The 16,312-nt window shown below is 32.9% G+C and overlaps 1 protein-coding gene across 1 annotated transcript; it reads left to right on the top strand.

Annotated features, from left to right (window-relative positions):
• Nucleotides 1-2,509: 2,509 nt before the first annotated feature.
• LOC127080539 (LOB domain-containing protein 15) lies at nucleotides 2,510-4,642 on the top strand. The gene is made up of 3 exons (XM_051020857.1): nucleotides 2,510-2,720; nucleotides 3,065-3,338; nucleotides 3,479-4,642. Exons 1-3 carry the CDS (start codon nucleotides 2,707-2,709, stop codon nucleotides 3,926-3,928), a joined length of 738 nt encoding a protein of 245 aa, XP_050876814.1. The 5' UTR covers nucleotides 2,510-2,706; the 3' UTR covers nucleotides 3,929-4,642.
• The last annotated feature ends 11,670 nt before the right edge of the window (nucleotides 4,643-16,312 follow it).

The following is a 16,312-nucleotide window of genomic DNA, read 5'->3' as shown; positions in this document are numbered from 1 at the left end:
GAATGGATCACAAGAGTATGAAAATGTTCCAAGGTTGATTCCTTCATGTAATATCTTCTCTTATTATTGATCGTTAAAAATGTTAGTTAGGAACACATGAATTTAACTAAGCAATGTTAGTTGTTTTTATTGTGTCAAGTAAAATGTTTAATGTTATTGTTGTTGAGATTTAATGTTTAACGATTATATTGATTTTGTGTATTTGTTGTTGCTGTAGTTGTTGAAATTTAATGTTTAACGATTCTATTGATTTTTTCTTATTGCTGTTTTTGTTGTTAAAATTTAAAGATTAACGATTGTATTGATTTTTTTGTTATTGTTATTGTTGTTTAGATTTACAATTTAAGCGGTTCTATTGATTTTGTTTTTGTTATTAATGATGATAAGAAAGATTCAAAATTTATCAACAGATTTGATGCTTTACAGCTTGAAAGGAAAAAAGACATATTAAAATGAAAATCACCTCGGGATTATTCCAACCAAGAGGAAAAGTGACACGTGTTATCAAGTATTGAAAAATACAATGATAGTGTTAAGTATCGAATCTATGACTAATACAACTTTTTCTCTGAGTGGCAGTTTCACTGAGAGAAAAAATGACAGATTTTCATGACATCCTTTTTTATCTCACCCATCAAACCAATATAAAACTTATTTTTCAACCAAGATAAAATCACTTAGTGCAGAGTCTAACACATTTTTATAATTGGAAACCATCTTTACCTTATAGACGTTATTGTGTAATAAAATCACATTAAATCTAAATTCTAAGATGACATATGTCAGACACCATAAACGCATAAGTTAGAAATGTTTCATAATTATTTTATAGAAGAAGAGTCTGTGATTTCCCTAACCAACCAATGCTGCACAAATTGGCCAAATCTGATAATGCAGTAGAAATGGTGGTGGTGGTGGATTCTTTCTGGGTTTTGGTGCCCTCATATATAGATATAGAATTAGTATAAGATGGAGTTTTTAAGTATTGTGAAGTTGGGTTGGCAGCGAATTGTAAGGCTCAAATTCCGGGTCAAACAAGAATGGATGGTGCCACTCCCTTACACTCTAAGCATTCTCTTTTATTTATATAAATATCCATAATCATATTTCATTCATTATTAATAATTAATATACAATACACTCTTCTATTCCCCTCTCTTTCACCACCCACTTTGATACAACACTTTTCAAAATTCTAATGTCTCTCATTCCAACAAAACTGATTAACTGATATTATCATATATATACAAGGACAATTATCAGTGCCAGCTTGATTTGTATTGTACTAATCTCTGCATAATCTAGTTTATGTTCTTTTCATTGATAAAGTACAATTTCAATTACTTCCACGTGGATCTCTTCCATCACACATGATCTCAACATATAGAATGAATGATTCTAGACTTTACATCATCATCATCATGTATGTGTGAGATTGAAAGGTTGTTTTTGGTTTCTTTGTATTAAGTTAAGGTGTAGTTCAAGGTGGAATATTTGTGTGAACTAGACAATACTTAAATGTCTTACTCATCATCTATTTATAAGGAGTGAAGTTTATAGAGTTGTTGAAATCAAGCAACTGTGTTAAGATTCTTAATTGTGAAAATGATTTTCTACACATGATGAAAGCTTGGGTGAGATGTCCTAAATCACCATATACCTCTATCCATCATCACACTATTTAGTAAAAGTCATTTTCTTTTCCAAATATTTATCAACTTATCTTAAAACATGTCCAATCTTTTTCCTTGTTGCAGTAACATAATACTAATCAGCTGGCTTTAAACTTTCTAAGCAATTCCACAATTATCAACTTAAGGAAATTAATAAGTGTGTGGCTAATCTTTGTTATTTTGATAATATACAACATATTTAAGTTGGTGAAGCAAAACAACTAGTTTTATATTTGTGACTTAATGACTATTACTTGAATAAGAATAACCAATATTAACACAAACATACTCAATTTATTGCTTATAGTAATAAATTTATAAGTATAGAGACTGCAAAAATGGTAGACCTGTCCTCCAGCTACCTCAATATGAAGCAAGAACCACATGCATGGCTAAAGTCAAACACATTTAAGAACTCACACGTGAGTAACCATTCATTCAGCTGGTTTTTATACAAACAATGATATAATATATTCTTCATGAACTATATATATATATATATATATATATATATATATATATATATATATATATATATATATATATTATATATATATATATATATATATATATATATATATAATATATATATATATATATATATATATATATATATATATTTTTTTGTTCATGTAAAGTTATTATAGGTATTGGTCTAATTTGATAATAGTATTCAATAATATGAAATCCTCGTACCTATGATAAACCAGAAAAGTTCAAAACAAACAAGAAAAAAAAATAATTGTCTTTTTTCTCACATATTATATATGACTCTTAAAATTCTCACACGCTTTCTTTCTGGTATTTCTCTCTGTCAATATTTGTTTTATACATTATAAATGTAGGTGGACATTTATGTCCTTTGTATATACCTTGCCTTTTAAGTACACTTATTTTCTACCTCTATTTTTCTTTCTTTCTTCTTCTACTTACCTTGTGTGACTCTCTAGCAAGAAACTCTCTCTTTCTCACTCTCTTTTCTCTCCATAATAAGTGACTCCTACTTCATCATACTCTCAGAGGGCATGCCTGAATGTCCAGAGAAAGGTAACACACATAAAATCTCTTTTAACTCTTAACTCTTAGTCTCCATTTTATAGTTTATATCAAAAATATATATCATATTAGTGCTTTATAGCAAAATTTTGATTTTTTGTTCTTGTAAAACACTAATATTTAATAGCAAGTTTTTAAATAAAGGTAGCTCGCGTAGTGATTTTTGCAATTTTGGTCGGTATTGCGACAATGATTTGCGGTTGTCACGATATGAATTAAAAAGGGTGAATAACGGTATCAATATCGGTACCTGTTGATACCGTTTTGTTGCGGCCATATTGGCTGTTTTGTTTGTGAATGACTTGTTGATATATAAAAATCAAATTTGATGGCAGGGAGAGATTTGATGAGATAGGAAAGAAGATCAAAAGGGAAGGAGATCATCATCATCATCATGTTTCAAATTCTTCTCCTCAGATGGGAAGAAGACATATGTTAGGTCCACCAGGAACCCTAAATACTATAACCCCTTGTGCAGCATGTAAGCTTTTAAGAAGAAGATGTGCTCAAGAATGTCCTTTTTCTCCCTATTTCTCCCCCCATGAACCTCAGAAATTTGCTTCTGTTCACAAAGTTTTTGGTGCCAGCAATGTCTCCAAGATGCTAATGGTAATAATTAAACACATATAGTTATAATTAGAAAACATATATATATATATATATATATATATATATATATATATATATATATATATATATATATATATAGTTGATGATCATAATCATTGATGTGAACTTGTTTTATGTAGGAGGTAGCAGAATGTTCTAGAGCAGATGCAGCTAATAGTCTTGTTTATGAAGCAAATGTGAGACTAAGAGATCCAGTTTATGGATGCATGGGTGCAATTTCTGCATTACAACAACAGGTTCAATCTTTACAAAGTGAACTCAATGTATTAAGAGGTGAAATACTTAAATACAAATTAAGAGAAGCAGCTAACATCAACATGAATAACATGAATAATATGAATATGAACATGAATATGAATATGCTACCACCTTCTTCTCATCATGTTCCAATGCTCCCTTCTAATTCTGCTGCTGTTTCAATTGCTGCTCCACCGCCGCCGCCTCCTCCTCCTCCTCCGCCTCTACCTCCTACAACCTCTAATTCCTCTTCTTCCATATACTACCAGCAGAGGGATCCCAACAGCTATACCAGAATTTCAAGTGATGATAATATTTCATATTTTGGTTAACTTTGCCACTTGCTCTAAATTATAATTATTCCATCTGTCATCAATCAATTAAGTAAGGAAAAATGAGAGTAATATTGATGCTGGATCCTTCTGTATGTCATTAATTATTAATTTTGTGTTATTGTATAAGTATTAATCCTAATATTATTATTAATGCTGACATGTATTTTAGAAATAAATGAGCATGTGATCATATCTGTAGAAACATGTTAATCTGTGCCACTGCTCTTTCTACCATGTTGCGGGAGACAAAAGGAATGCTAGCTAGCTTGCTTGTGAATTGTGTTCTTCAACATGAATCTACTATTTGAATCACAATTAATAATCTCTCCGAAATATCCTGCAATATGATAGCATCGACACTTCTAGAAAAAAAAAAAAGATCCCATTCAAATCATTATCGATATAGACGTATCAGAGTGTTGGTGCCGTATCTGTGGAATAGTTACGGATGTAGTATATGATTTGAGTATAGTAGTAATAGTATATTATATAGATATAGTCAAACTATATTTATTATCATTTATTGCAACTATACCTAAGGGTTAAAGTAGATATTTTGTAACATATTTGGTGGATGGTCATACTCCATTGAGAACTATTTAAATTTCCTTGGCGTGAGGATTTCAGCTAGTCCAGAATTGGCGCCAAGAGAATGAATATCTTAGTCGTATAAGCAACAAATTAATATATGAAGATAAAGACTTGCACTCTCTTTTTCTGCTTTACTATTTATGATGATGCGCCAAACCATACTTGTGCAAGTTCATAATATTATTGCTTTTGAAATATCTGTCTAATTTGAATGCTTAAATATTTATACGTGTATGATGTATTGGTTTTTAGATAGATGTGACATGTATTGGTCCCATGTCATGATTGCTTAAACCCGTGGCATCCTTCTGGTACTGTTGACATAAACCAATCACCTTTCTTTGTATTTGGACTAAATATATATATATATATAATATATATATATATATATAATATATATATATATATATATATATATATATATTCTTCATTTTGCTACTTCGATATTGTAATTAATATTATAATATTTGGATTCTATTCAAATTTAAATCACGAGATATTCTTTGACAGCTTATGTGGTATAAGTTTATATATAATTTATGAGTTGTTAGTTGTCTAACTTATAAGTAATATATGTGAAAGAGAGACTGGGACTCCAAGATCAAGTTTTTTTTAAGAAGTCGGATAGTAAATCGTTTGTTTGTCGGGAGTTGTGAGAGTTTATCTGGTATTGTGATTCCCAAATTTTTCAGAGGTCTAGGTTGGCTTGGTTGAAGGAAGATATTTGGTTGCTCTGTGAGTGAGTGAGAGATATTTGATTGGATAAGGTTTTTGATGTTTGAGGGAAGATCTCAAGGTACCTTACAAAGCGCTTCTTTGACTCTGAAGTGTATAAGCCCCTAGACGGGGTTTCTCTTCCTTGTCTCTCGCCGGTTGAGGTTGAGTCCCTTTCTGTTAGGTTTTTTCCTTCAAAAGAGGACGAAGTGATGGTTGGGATGAAGGAGTCCAAGAATCTATTCTCAATGTTTTAATTTTTATTTTATTAAGAATTATTTTGGGTTAATTAAAGTGTAGGTTTACGTAATGTTTAACTAGGCTTTTAGAATAGAGTGTTGCTGAAGAGTCTTACCTTCTATTTTGTTGCCCTTATTCTGAAGGTTAAGTCTCCTTTAGAGTTGGAAGATTTTATACATATTTTCTTGTTTGATTCTTTGTAAAAGATGGTGGAAAAGGTGTTAGCCGCTAGGCTGGCGATGCTAATGGGAAAGTTTATTTCCTCAGAGGAATCGGCCTTTATTAAGGGTGGATAGCTAGTTGATGGGTGATTTCTCTTAATGAAGTTTTATATCTTGCTAAGGTGTTTAAGAAATAGTGTTTTGTGTTTAAACTGGATTTTGAGAAGGCTTATGATTATTCAGTTGGTCGTTCCTTGAGTATATGTTGCAGAAATTTGGGTTTGATGGTAGGCGGAGAGCTTGGATTAGAGCTTATGTATTTTCGGGAAGCCTCTCTGTCTTGGTGAGTGGGTACCAATGGAGGATATTAGTATTCAAAATGGTCTGAAGCAAGGATACCCTTTATCCTTTTTCCTCTTTCTTCTAGTAGTGAAGGGACTGAGTGTCTCTTTGGAAAAAGACGGTCTAGGCTGTTGTTTTTGAAGGTTTCAAAGCGGATTATGATGGGTGCTAGTGTGGGGGTTTGTCAGTTCAGAACCTCTTGACAATTAAGGCGGTTCTCAGAAGTTTTGAGTTTCCCTCATACCTTAAAGTGAACTTCGCTAAGAGTTGTTTATTTGGTTTTAATATGGGTAGGTCTTTTGGGGACATGGCTGAAGGTTATTTACAATGTAAATAGGGTACCCTGCCTTTTAAGTACTTAGGTATTCCGGTGGATGCAAACCCAAAGAAGGAAGGGATAATAATCCATAAGTTGATTAATAACACTTTAAACAACAGAATGAATAATCTACTATAGTAAAGGTCTATCTCCAATGTTAATAACACACAAAAAACTAGTTGAGACAATTTGTCGAACACTTTGTGTGCGACCAACAAAGTTTGGATATTAGTATAGTATTTGTAGTTCTTAGAAATCCAATCACTATCAAATGGTATGTGATTACTACAACAACACAAATTTAACAAATGATTCAAAAGATATTATCCAAACAATGTTGATCAAAAGATCAAAGTAATCAACAAATTGTAAACCAAAATTTAAAGAGAGTGAAAGAGAGTACACAAGGATTTGTTTAGACATTTCCCCAATCAACCTCGTTATGGGTACGTCTGCCCTTAATTCGAATTCGAATTAAGATATTAATATAATATATCTTACTTTGAAAATGTATGAATACAAGAGATGAGAAATCAAATCCCACAAATCATAAGCTTGTTCTTGACTCTAGCAGCTTCAAAACCCTTGATCAAAGATTTATCAAGTCACCAACAATGCTGCTTCAATTCACCTGTCGTTGATACTTCCTTGGACAACCTCTTTGTCTCAAGGATTTCACCCGGATGAATTAATCCCAACCGCACTCTTGTTGAACCCAAGATTTGTCAGCATGATCCACTATTTCACGCTACTCCCTTACCGACACACCTATTCTCAAGGCTTTAACTTGATCGAATCTGAATTGTACAATCTTGTCCAAAACCTTCAAACCCTAAAGATCTTGAAGGAAAACCCCACCTCAGTTTTCTTATTTGAATCCCTAAAAGATCACAACCCAATATTCGTGGTACAACAAACCTAATTGGACATTATCAATCCTAATCTAGATGGAACCCAATCAAAAAATGATTATGTGTAGTTTGATTGTGTGTATGCATAAATTGAATTGAAGATGATGAGATGCTTTGAAATCCTGGATTCATGTAGGTTTTACTCACTCTAGAACCTTACTAGAGAATGATGCATGTGTGAAGTATTTATATGCATGGGTGATTTAAGGCAAAAGGAAATGCAAATAGCTTGGAGAAAATATGAATTTTTCAAAAAAATTGTCGTATAGGTCGATCTGTAAAATCTATGCGCCGACCAGTAAATAGCATGCGTCGACCTGTTCAAGGTCATGCGTCGACCTGTAACAATTATGTGTTTCCTATGTGTCGACCTGAGGAGTCATCACATAAAACAAAAGCTACAGACTATAATACTGCAACATACGCGATGACCTATAGAATGCATGTGTCGACCTATAGTAGTGAAAAAGTTTCTATAGGTCAACCTGTAGATAGCATGCGCCGACCTATAGACAGCATGTGTCAACCTATAGACAACATGTGTCAACCTATAAAACAATTTTTTCACAAAACTTATTTTTCATGCAATTTTCACAAAAGTTTCACAAAAACGTATTTTTCATTTATTTTTCACAAAACTTATTTTTCATGCATTTTTCACAAAAACTTATTTTTCATGCATTTTTCATAAAAAAAACTCATTTTTCATGCATTTTTGATGAAAACTTATTTTTCATGTATTTTTTATGCATGAGACCTTTTCCAAGTTGTTTCCAAATTCTTTTATGCTTCCTAATTCTAAGATGCACATAAAGAATCAGAGGATATCATCCAATATATATTAACGCTAAAGTATCTTAGTTTTGACATCATACAAAATACATCTAAACGAAGTTGCACTCACAATATTAGTTCGGATAGGTATGGGTCTTAGAGTTATGGATCCACTTTAGAGGGTAGAGAATAAGGCCTAAGGAGGATGTCTCATTGGTTGAGATGGGTTTCCCCTCCACCTGATCAGGTGATTGGTTGGTTTGCTTCTTCTTGTGTTAAGGTGGTTAGGGATGGTCAAAATACTAGGTTTGAACGTGATATCTTGGCTGGGTGATCCCATATATGTGTCTTTTGACAGGTTACTTCTAATCTTCGATTAAGAATCTCAGGTGTAGGGAGCGTTGGGTTCTTTGGAAGGGTTCTGGGTTTGGAGTTTTAGGTGGGGACGAGATTTCCTTGTGTGGAGGAGGATATTTTTTAGGATTTTCTCATCACTATCTTAGGTGTGGTTAGACAAGGCCGAGAGGATTCTTGGGTCTGGAATCCAGATCTAACATCGGGGTTTTCAGTGAGATCTGCTTACGATAATATTTTAGCTTTGGCGAGTACTAGGGAGGTTAGGTTATAGTGGGTATTATGGGGCCTTTCTAGGATTCAGAATATTTGGGACCCATCTAAAGTCATAGTGTTCTCTTGGCAGTTATTTCATAATAGGTTGTCGACTAGGCAGAATCTCCTAAGGCATCAAATTATGTATAGTTCTATTAATTTGGGGTGTGGAGTGTGCATGGGGCGGGTGGAGTCAATAGGTCATTTGTTTGTCTTATGTGAGGTTTCCTTAGATATCTGGTATAGAGTTTTTAGGTGGGCATTTGAGGCTTGGACATTTTCCGTGTTTAGTTTTAGTGTTGTTTAAAGGTATGGGTCAAGGTAAACAATCATCTTTAGATCTAGTTTTGATATGGAATCTTGTGGTCTGGACACTTTGGAAAATGTGAAATAAATTTATTTTTTATTGGAAAAGATAGACAGTTAATGACATGATGTCTTTGATGATGAGCTTGGTGCGAAAGTGGGCTCATTTCCTGCTCTGGATTTGGGAGTTTCTCTATTAGGCTAGAAGTGGTATTCACTCAGGTGGTTGGGCATTTAGGGGTATGTTGGGTGGCCAGCTTCCTTTTTTTGTTTTGCATAGGTGGTTTTGTCTTCCTCCCTCATGTTGGGTGAGAATATGGATAATGAATAGTTTATAGGGGTGAGTTGGCAATTTAATAAAAACTATTATAAAATTCATTTGATCCTCCAAAATGGACTATCATAGGCTTTTCAGAAATGCGCGCATAAGATTTAAAGCGAAAATATGAAGATTATACTTTTGGAAGTTGATCACTTTAACACTTAACCAATTCACAAATACCAAAGATAGCTTTATGATTATACTCAAGGGTAATCAATTGATTCAGTTGTATATTTTACGAGATATAATTATATAACGATTCAATATCAATGAATTCTAACCTCAATAGTTTCTCAGAATTTAATCATCACTAAAGCTCGATTAGGAACCAATTCTAACAAACCTAACCTTGTGTGATAAATCGCTACCAATTGAATAAATGATAAACTAGGCTAAGAATTAAAAAAAACCTAAGCATTCAATATCCTACGTGTAGCGGTAAATTTTTTTGAGATTAAGCTATTGATTAACTTTACTCATAAAGCAAGAATCGCCATCTCCCTTTTATTGTTTCCAAAGGAAAAGGGAAAAAGTACGAACAAAACTCGAAGAAGTTTTAAAACACAACTAATAAAAAGAGATAAGGGTCTGGGGGTTGGTTATGCAAAGGGAAGATATTAGCACCCTAAACATCCATGGTACTCCATGGGAACCTCTTTGAAAATATGTACATTTTAGTTTTAAAAAGGGTGTTGTTTGCAAAAGATTGGAGAGATAGGGAAAGAAATATTTTTTTCTTAATTTTTGTGTTTGCTAACACTTTTGAAGCCTCATGCCTACGTACCAATAAAGTGCAATAGAGGATCAAAACCTCGTAGTTCATGGTAAAAATAACAAAGATATTTGTTTTGATTCATTTTTAATGGAATGACATTTTGTCATTTTAAGGAGAATACTCAACTAGTCACCCACAAGTATGAGATATTTGCACCATCATGAGAAGGGTTCCAACTTGGATAAGGATCAACAAGTATGCCACTAGCTCTCACAAATGGAAAAGAATTGTCATCAATACTATAGGGATAGGAGAATTATATCTCAACTATGGAAATGACTCATGTCTAAACTTTGAGAAAAGTTTTAAAAGGAAAAATGCACAAAGGACACAAAAATGATTTAAATGAGTTATGCATTTTTTAGTCTTTTGAAATTGGTCTGAATATGCTTAAAATTGATTAGCATTTATTAGGAAAAGTTTTTCAAAATCACTTGACAAAAAGTCAAGGTCTGTTAAGAAAATGGTGCAAGTTAGAAAACAAGAGGATTTTTGAAAAGAGGGAGAATAATTGGAAATTAAAGAGAGAGAGGAGAAGAAAAGACTATCCTAGAGCATAAAGTAAAAGCTAGGGAGGAAAGATCTAACCAAGAGATAGCAAGCTTTATTACACAAATCAAGCAAGAATTCCCTCCTTTGGATTAAGTCTCAACCAAGCCAAATAAGTAAATAATAATCCATGTATCAGATGAAACCAAAATAACCAAACCAAATCTTCACAGAAAAGTCCAAAGTCAAAGGCATCAGATGAATTCCAAGGTCTCAAATCGCGATCTCCCAAATTAAAGGTCAATGTCCTAGCTCTAAGTCCATAACTCTATAACAATGCTAAGGATAGTAACCTAAAGTCCATGGATAAAGGAAACCAAAATATTTAGGGTTTTTTCTTTATTAATGTTTTCTATACAAGGATATTAAAGAAAAGTCCAAATGGACACCAAACAAATGACATAATCACAAATATTATGATATGGGATGCTAAACATAAAGTATAAAGTAAATGGCATAAAATAAAAGAGTATAAGATAAATGACATTATAGTAAAAATTAATACAATAAAATGTTAGTAAATGGTGTTAGTAATAAAAAAATGAAAGATGACCTGGTCATTTTTTGGAGAAGACTCAACTATTCATCCACAAGCATGAAAACATGAACCCATACATCATTATGAGAAGGGCTCCAACTTGGATAAAATCAACTGGTATGTAACTGACTCTCACAAATGAAAAAGGATCAATATTTTCACACAATACCATGAGGAGTAGGAGAATTACAATCTCCCTTATAAAAATGCTTTTGCTTTCGGGACAAATTTAGCGTTATGTTAAGCAATTGTAATTGGACTTATATAGCAGTCACAACTATTTGAGGTTGGTCAATAATAATGTTAATACATTCTAGAGAAATGATATGTAAATCATTCTCACAAAGTCATGCCACACAAAAAGAAAATAAAGAATGATCAAGCACAAAGGCTAGGAGGATGGTCTATTACTTCAATCCATACTTTATGACACTTAGGACAAGTTTATGCATCACTCCAAAGTACCTTAAATGATCCATGATCAATTAGGAGATAGATTTGAAATGATGAAAGTTCATCAAGCACCAATCCACACATCATGAACAAGATGGACACAAGCTATCCAATTGATCAAAAAGGAAAAAGAATGAGATGAAGAAGAAGGGGACAAGAGAAGCCACACCCAAATTGGACCAAAGGTTTGATCAAGTCATCATCAAAATCAATCATCCATTTTGGCGGGTTAGGGTTTTCACCCCATCAACACCCAAGATCCATTAAGTTTGATGAGACTCATGATTCAAACCATCATGATCCAAGGCTAATAGAAGTCCACAAAGGTCACACAAGTATAAAATGCAATCAAATGAAATTAAAATACACCAAAAGTATTTTTAAATGAATTTTAAAATAGAAATAAAATGAAAAATCTATAAAGTCCTTCAAAACACCAAATAAATGGCCAAAAAAATTATGGAAGGTTGGAAATAAAATAAGAAGAATGTAATAAATTTTTCAGAATTTAAAAATGCAGAAAAGTATTTTTAAACCAATTAAAACAAAGGAGAAAAGAGAAAATTCATTAAAAAATAGAAAATCAGTGAAATAAAGTATAAAAAAAAATCAGATGAAGAAAAATAAAAGAGAATTTTAGAAATTAGTTTGGGATTTTTTTGGTGAAAAATGAAATTACTATGAATTTTGAAATAAATTTCAATTAAAAATAATAAAAAATAATTAAATATCACAAAAACACGGAGCGTTGGATCGCGCCTCATTAATTGATGTGGCTAAACCAACACTCCTCAGGTTAGGACGCACGATGGAATGCCATATAAACAACACACGGGATCCAATTCAAAATGAACCAATGAAAACATTTCATTTGTCCTACGTGTCTGGCCAAACTCAGAAGACCTGGAACACTCCGGCCATCTTTTTCGATGGACTCTCATCGGAGTTTCATCATTTGGTAAATTCAGAACACAAGACCACCACCATTGTGATCCTCTTCTCATCCTGAACTCAACCATATGCTCCAAATTCATTTATCTAAATTGAGCAAGGGGAATTTCAGAGAAGTTTCAGAAGCAAGCAAGTCACGAAAAATAAAATAAAATGATGAACACGATCAATCAATATCAGATAAGTTAGAGGAAAGCATCAGAGAGTGAACCACTACAATGTGGTAACTTGTTTTAGTTTAAATGGTGCTCATAACTACCTTGTCCAAATGGTGATCAAAATTTGATGAGGCTCGATCTGGTAAGAGCACTTCAGAAGGTCTCAGAGCTTGGGAATTGTTACAAAAGATTCAGAGGATGTCGAAGATGCTAATGGAATCAAGAAATTGGGTTGAAATAAGTTGGAACTGAAAACACGATAGTTGAGTTTTTTTGGAAAATTTCAAGTTGCAGCAGGGATTTCTTGGCTCTCCAAAGCTTGAAAATGGATGCAGTATCTTCATCTATTTATAGGGAATGTGTTTGGATCCAAATACATGTGAAATGGTGTTGAATTCGTGCAAAACAAAATTGATCTGAATGTGAGAAAAATGTGACTTGCAACTCATTAAAACTCAGTCAAATGATGTGTTTCAAAGGTCAATTAACTTCTGGAGACTTGGTTAAACATGTTTAGATCCAAAACACATGCTAATTTGGCTTGGAATTGAGATTAGTGAAGTTCAAATTTCGGGCAATAGTAATTTATTCATCTCCAAGTCACCATGTTCAACCCAATGGGTCATCCTACTCAGGAAGCTTTTTGATCCCATTCTTTTTTAAATGTGTTGACATCATAACAAAGATTACAATATGCCAAGAAAGGTTGAATTTTGATGTTTGAGCACAAATCTATGGCATGTTAAAGTTGGCATGAAAAACTCGTTATTAACTTTAAAAAAATTCAAGTGTTCAATGGCTAAAAAATGACCTATAATGTCTCAATGAATTCCATGGCCTTCCAAGCATAATTTGACCTTGATCACTGAAGCAAACTTGTAGAGGGCATCACAAATGATATTATGAAAAATAAATCAGCCTCAAATATTGAAAGTTGAAGAAGTTATGAATCTTGAAAGTTTAGAAAAAATCACTTGAAAATAGGTCAAATTTCACCAAGTCCATAAATGACCTATAATGTCTCCAAACTTTTGATGATCCTCTATGCATAATTGGCTCTTGTCATGTAAAGATAAGTTTTATAGGATGTTGATAAGAGCCATATGCAAAAATAAGCATTCAAAAATGTTGAGAATTGAAGGAGTTGTGATCCTTGGAACCTTGACTTTAAATGTTGACTTTTTGGTCAAACCACTTGGAACAAACTTATGTACTTAGACTTTGCTTGTATTTAAAGGTACATGAATGATCATATGAACTCAAAATAAGGTTTCCTTGAATGTTTCTTGATTAATTTGCTCAAATTTTGAAGTTACTTATTGAAGAAGGCATGGAAACAAACACATGAACCTTTGACTTTCCTTGAGAAGTAAGAAACAAAACTCTGATGTACTCTTGATCAAAATGAGATTGAAAGATGCCTTAGAACATTTGAGATCATGCATTGAAGATTTCTCCTTTGAGAATCAATGGTTGGCCACACCTTGATGAGGAATCAAAGAAAACCTAGCTGAGGAATCATGCTTGACGCTCTTGATAACAAGCCCTACCTTGCATAATAAACTTAAAGAAAACATATTTTGATATTTTGATTAGTGGTTAGCTAAACAATGAACATATAAACACAAAGGTAAAAACATCAATAAAGAGGTGTTTGATGATCCCTGCAAAAACAAAACCCAAAGATGAGAGGGGGAAGGACCAAGAGGTGACCTTGTTTGTATGCAAGGATGCCAATGGTAGTAGATGAACTCAAGTGGATCCCAATACTTGCTTCATATGAAGGCTCAAATCACAATAACTTGGTTTCAGAAATGTTGGCATTGGCCAAGTCCTTTTTGCATAGAGAATGTTGCCTAATTCTAAGTCCAAAGCTCAGATCAAATCCAACAGTCCAGACAAACATTTTTTAGGATTTTTGTTGTTTATTAGGTATTTTGAGGTCCTATGACCACAAACACAATCAAGATACAGAAACAAATATATACAATCACAAGATGTGGCTCAAGTGAGCAAAGTGGAAATGGCATAAACATAAACAAGTTAAATAATATGTAAAATGGCAAATGAAATGGTAAATGACTTGAATTTAAATTGCATAAAGTAAATGACTTGAAATTAAAAGCAATAATAATAAAAGTTAGTCAAATGTTAGTTGATTAGATGTTAGTGAAGTTTTGCTTTTCAATTGATTAAGTCATTCTTTGGAGAACACTCAACCCTCTATTCAAAAGCATGAATCCTTGAACCAAGACACCTTCCAAAGATAGGAAAAAAGGCCAAATTTCCACACAATACCATGAAAGGGTGGAGACTTACAATCTCACTTACTAGACTGATATGCCTTTAGGTCAAAATTTAGCGTTATGTTAAGCAATCGTAATTGGACTTATATAGAAGTCACAACTATCTGAGGTCGGGCAATAGAAATTTTGGTGTTAATGCATGTTAGAGATATGGTATAATGAACCATACTACTAAAACATACCACACACAAAAATAAAATGATCAAAGGATGCACTTAATCTCATTCATACTTGTATTGGTTCATCTAATACAAAGTTATTGATGAACCAATTAGTCTTAGGATATTGAGACGTCATTGGTCAATGAAAGGGGTGGAATAGAATGGGATTGAAGATGAAGAGGGAAGGGAAATGAGACAAACACAAATTGGTCATGGGAGGAATTTTATCAAATTAAAATCATTCATTCATTTTGGGAGATGAAATGTAAATTTCATCAATCCCCTAAATCCAATAATTTTAATCCAACAAAAGTCAAATCAACTTTGACCAAGGCTCAAACACATAGTCAAACTTCACAAGTCAATAAAAATGGCTCAACACAATTTCTACACAATTAATCAAATTAAAATGCATTTAAATTGAATTATGTTTGATCAAAAACCTAAAACCTCTTCAAAACACCAAATAAATGGCCAAGAGATTTATCCTAGGTCAAACAAGGTCAAAGGACCTTAGACGAAAAAATTCATAATTTTTGAAAAGTCAGAAGTATTTTTAAATAATTAAAAATATGCATAAAAATAATTAATTCATGAAAAATATCAAAATTAATCCAAAAAATAATTTTAATTCAGAAAATGAAAGAGGAAAATATTTGAAAATTTTGACTATATTTTTTGGATTAAAAATGAAATTGATATGAATTAATTAAAAATAATGGATTAAATGAAATAATCATAAATTCAAAAAAGGAGAGTCATCTTATCACCTTCATTAATTGAGGTGGCAGATCAGATGGTTGGAAGTGCGCCTTCCACATGCACACGATTCAAACGCGTTGCAGGCATGGTAATCTGTTTGGACACGTGAGATTAAACAATTCAAATAGATCAGATGGCCTAGATTGATCTAGCGCACCACCGGAGCCCTAGCTCCGGCCATCTTCTCCGGCGAGGACCACCGGACTGGTCCAACTCAAACCTTATGAAAATTGAAAAATGAGTACACTAATTTGAAGGAAAAATGCTCAGGAGCATGAATCTGGCCTCAATTTTGTCCAATTCCAAGTATATAAAAAGATACAGGGATTTGAATTTTGAGGATCATGAACTGAGTTGCTTCGATTTAACCTCAAAGCAACTAAATCTTCTTGCCTACATTGATAGGACTTCAGACAACCAAAAATCAACAAGAATGGTG

The sequence above is a fragment of the Lathyrus oleraceus genome, chromosome 5 (genome assembly GCF_024323335.1).
Source record: "Lathyrus oleraceus cultivar Zhongwan6 chromosome 5, CAAS_Psat_ZW6_1.0, whole genome shotgun sequence".
Lineage (NCBI taxonomy): Eukaryota > Viridiplantae > Streptophyta > Magnoliopsida > Fabales > Fabaceae > Lathyrus > Lathyrus oleraceus.
The sequence above is the reverse complement of the archived record's forward strand: the minus strand, read 5'-3'. Positions and strand labels throughout refer to the sequence as shown.

Coding starts and splice junctions, on each gene's coding strand:
- LOC127080539 (XM_051020857.1), top strand. Junction 3,339..3,478: donor ATGTCTCCAAGATGCTAATG/GTAATAATTAAA, acceptor TGTTTTATGTAG/GAGGTAGCAGAATGTTCTAG.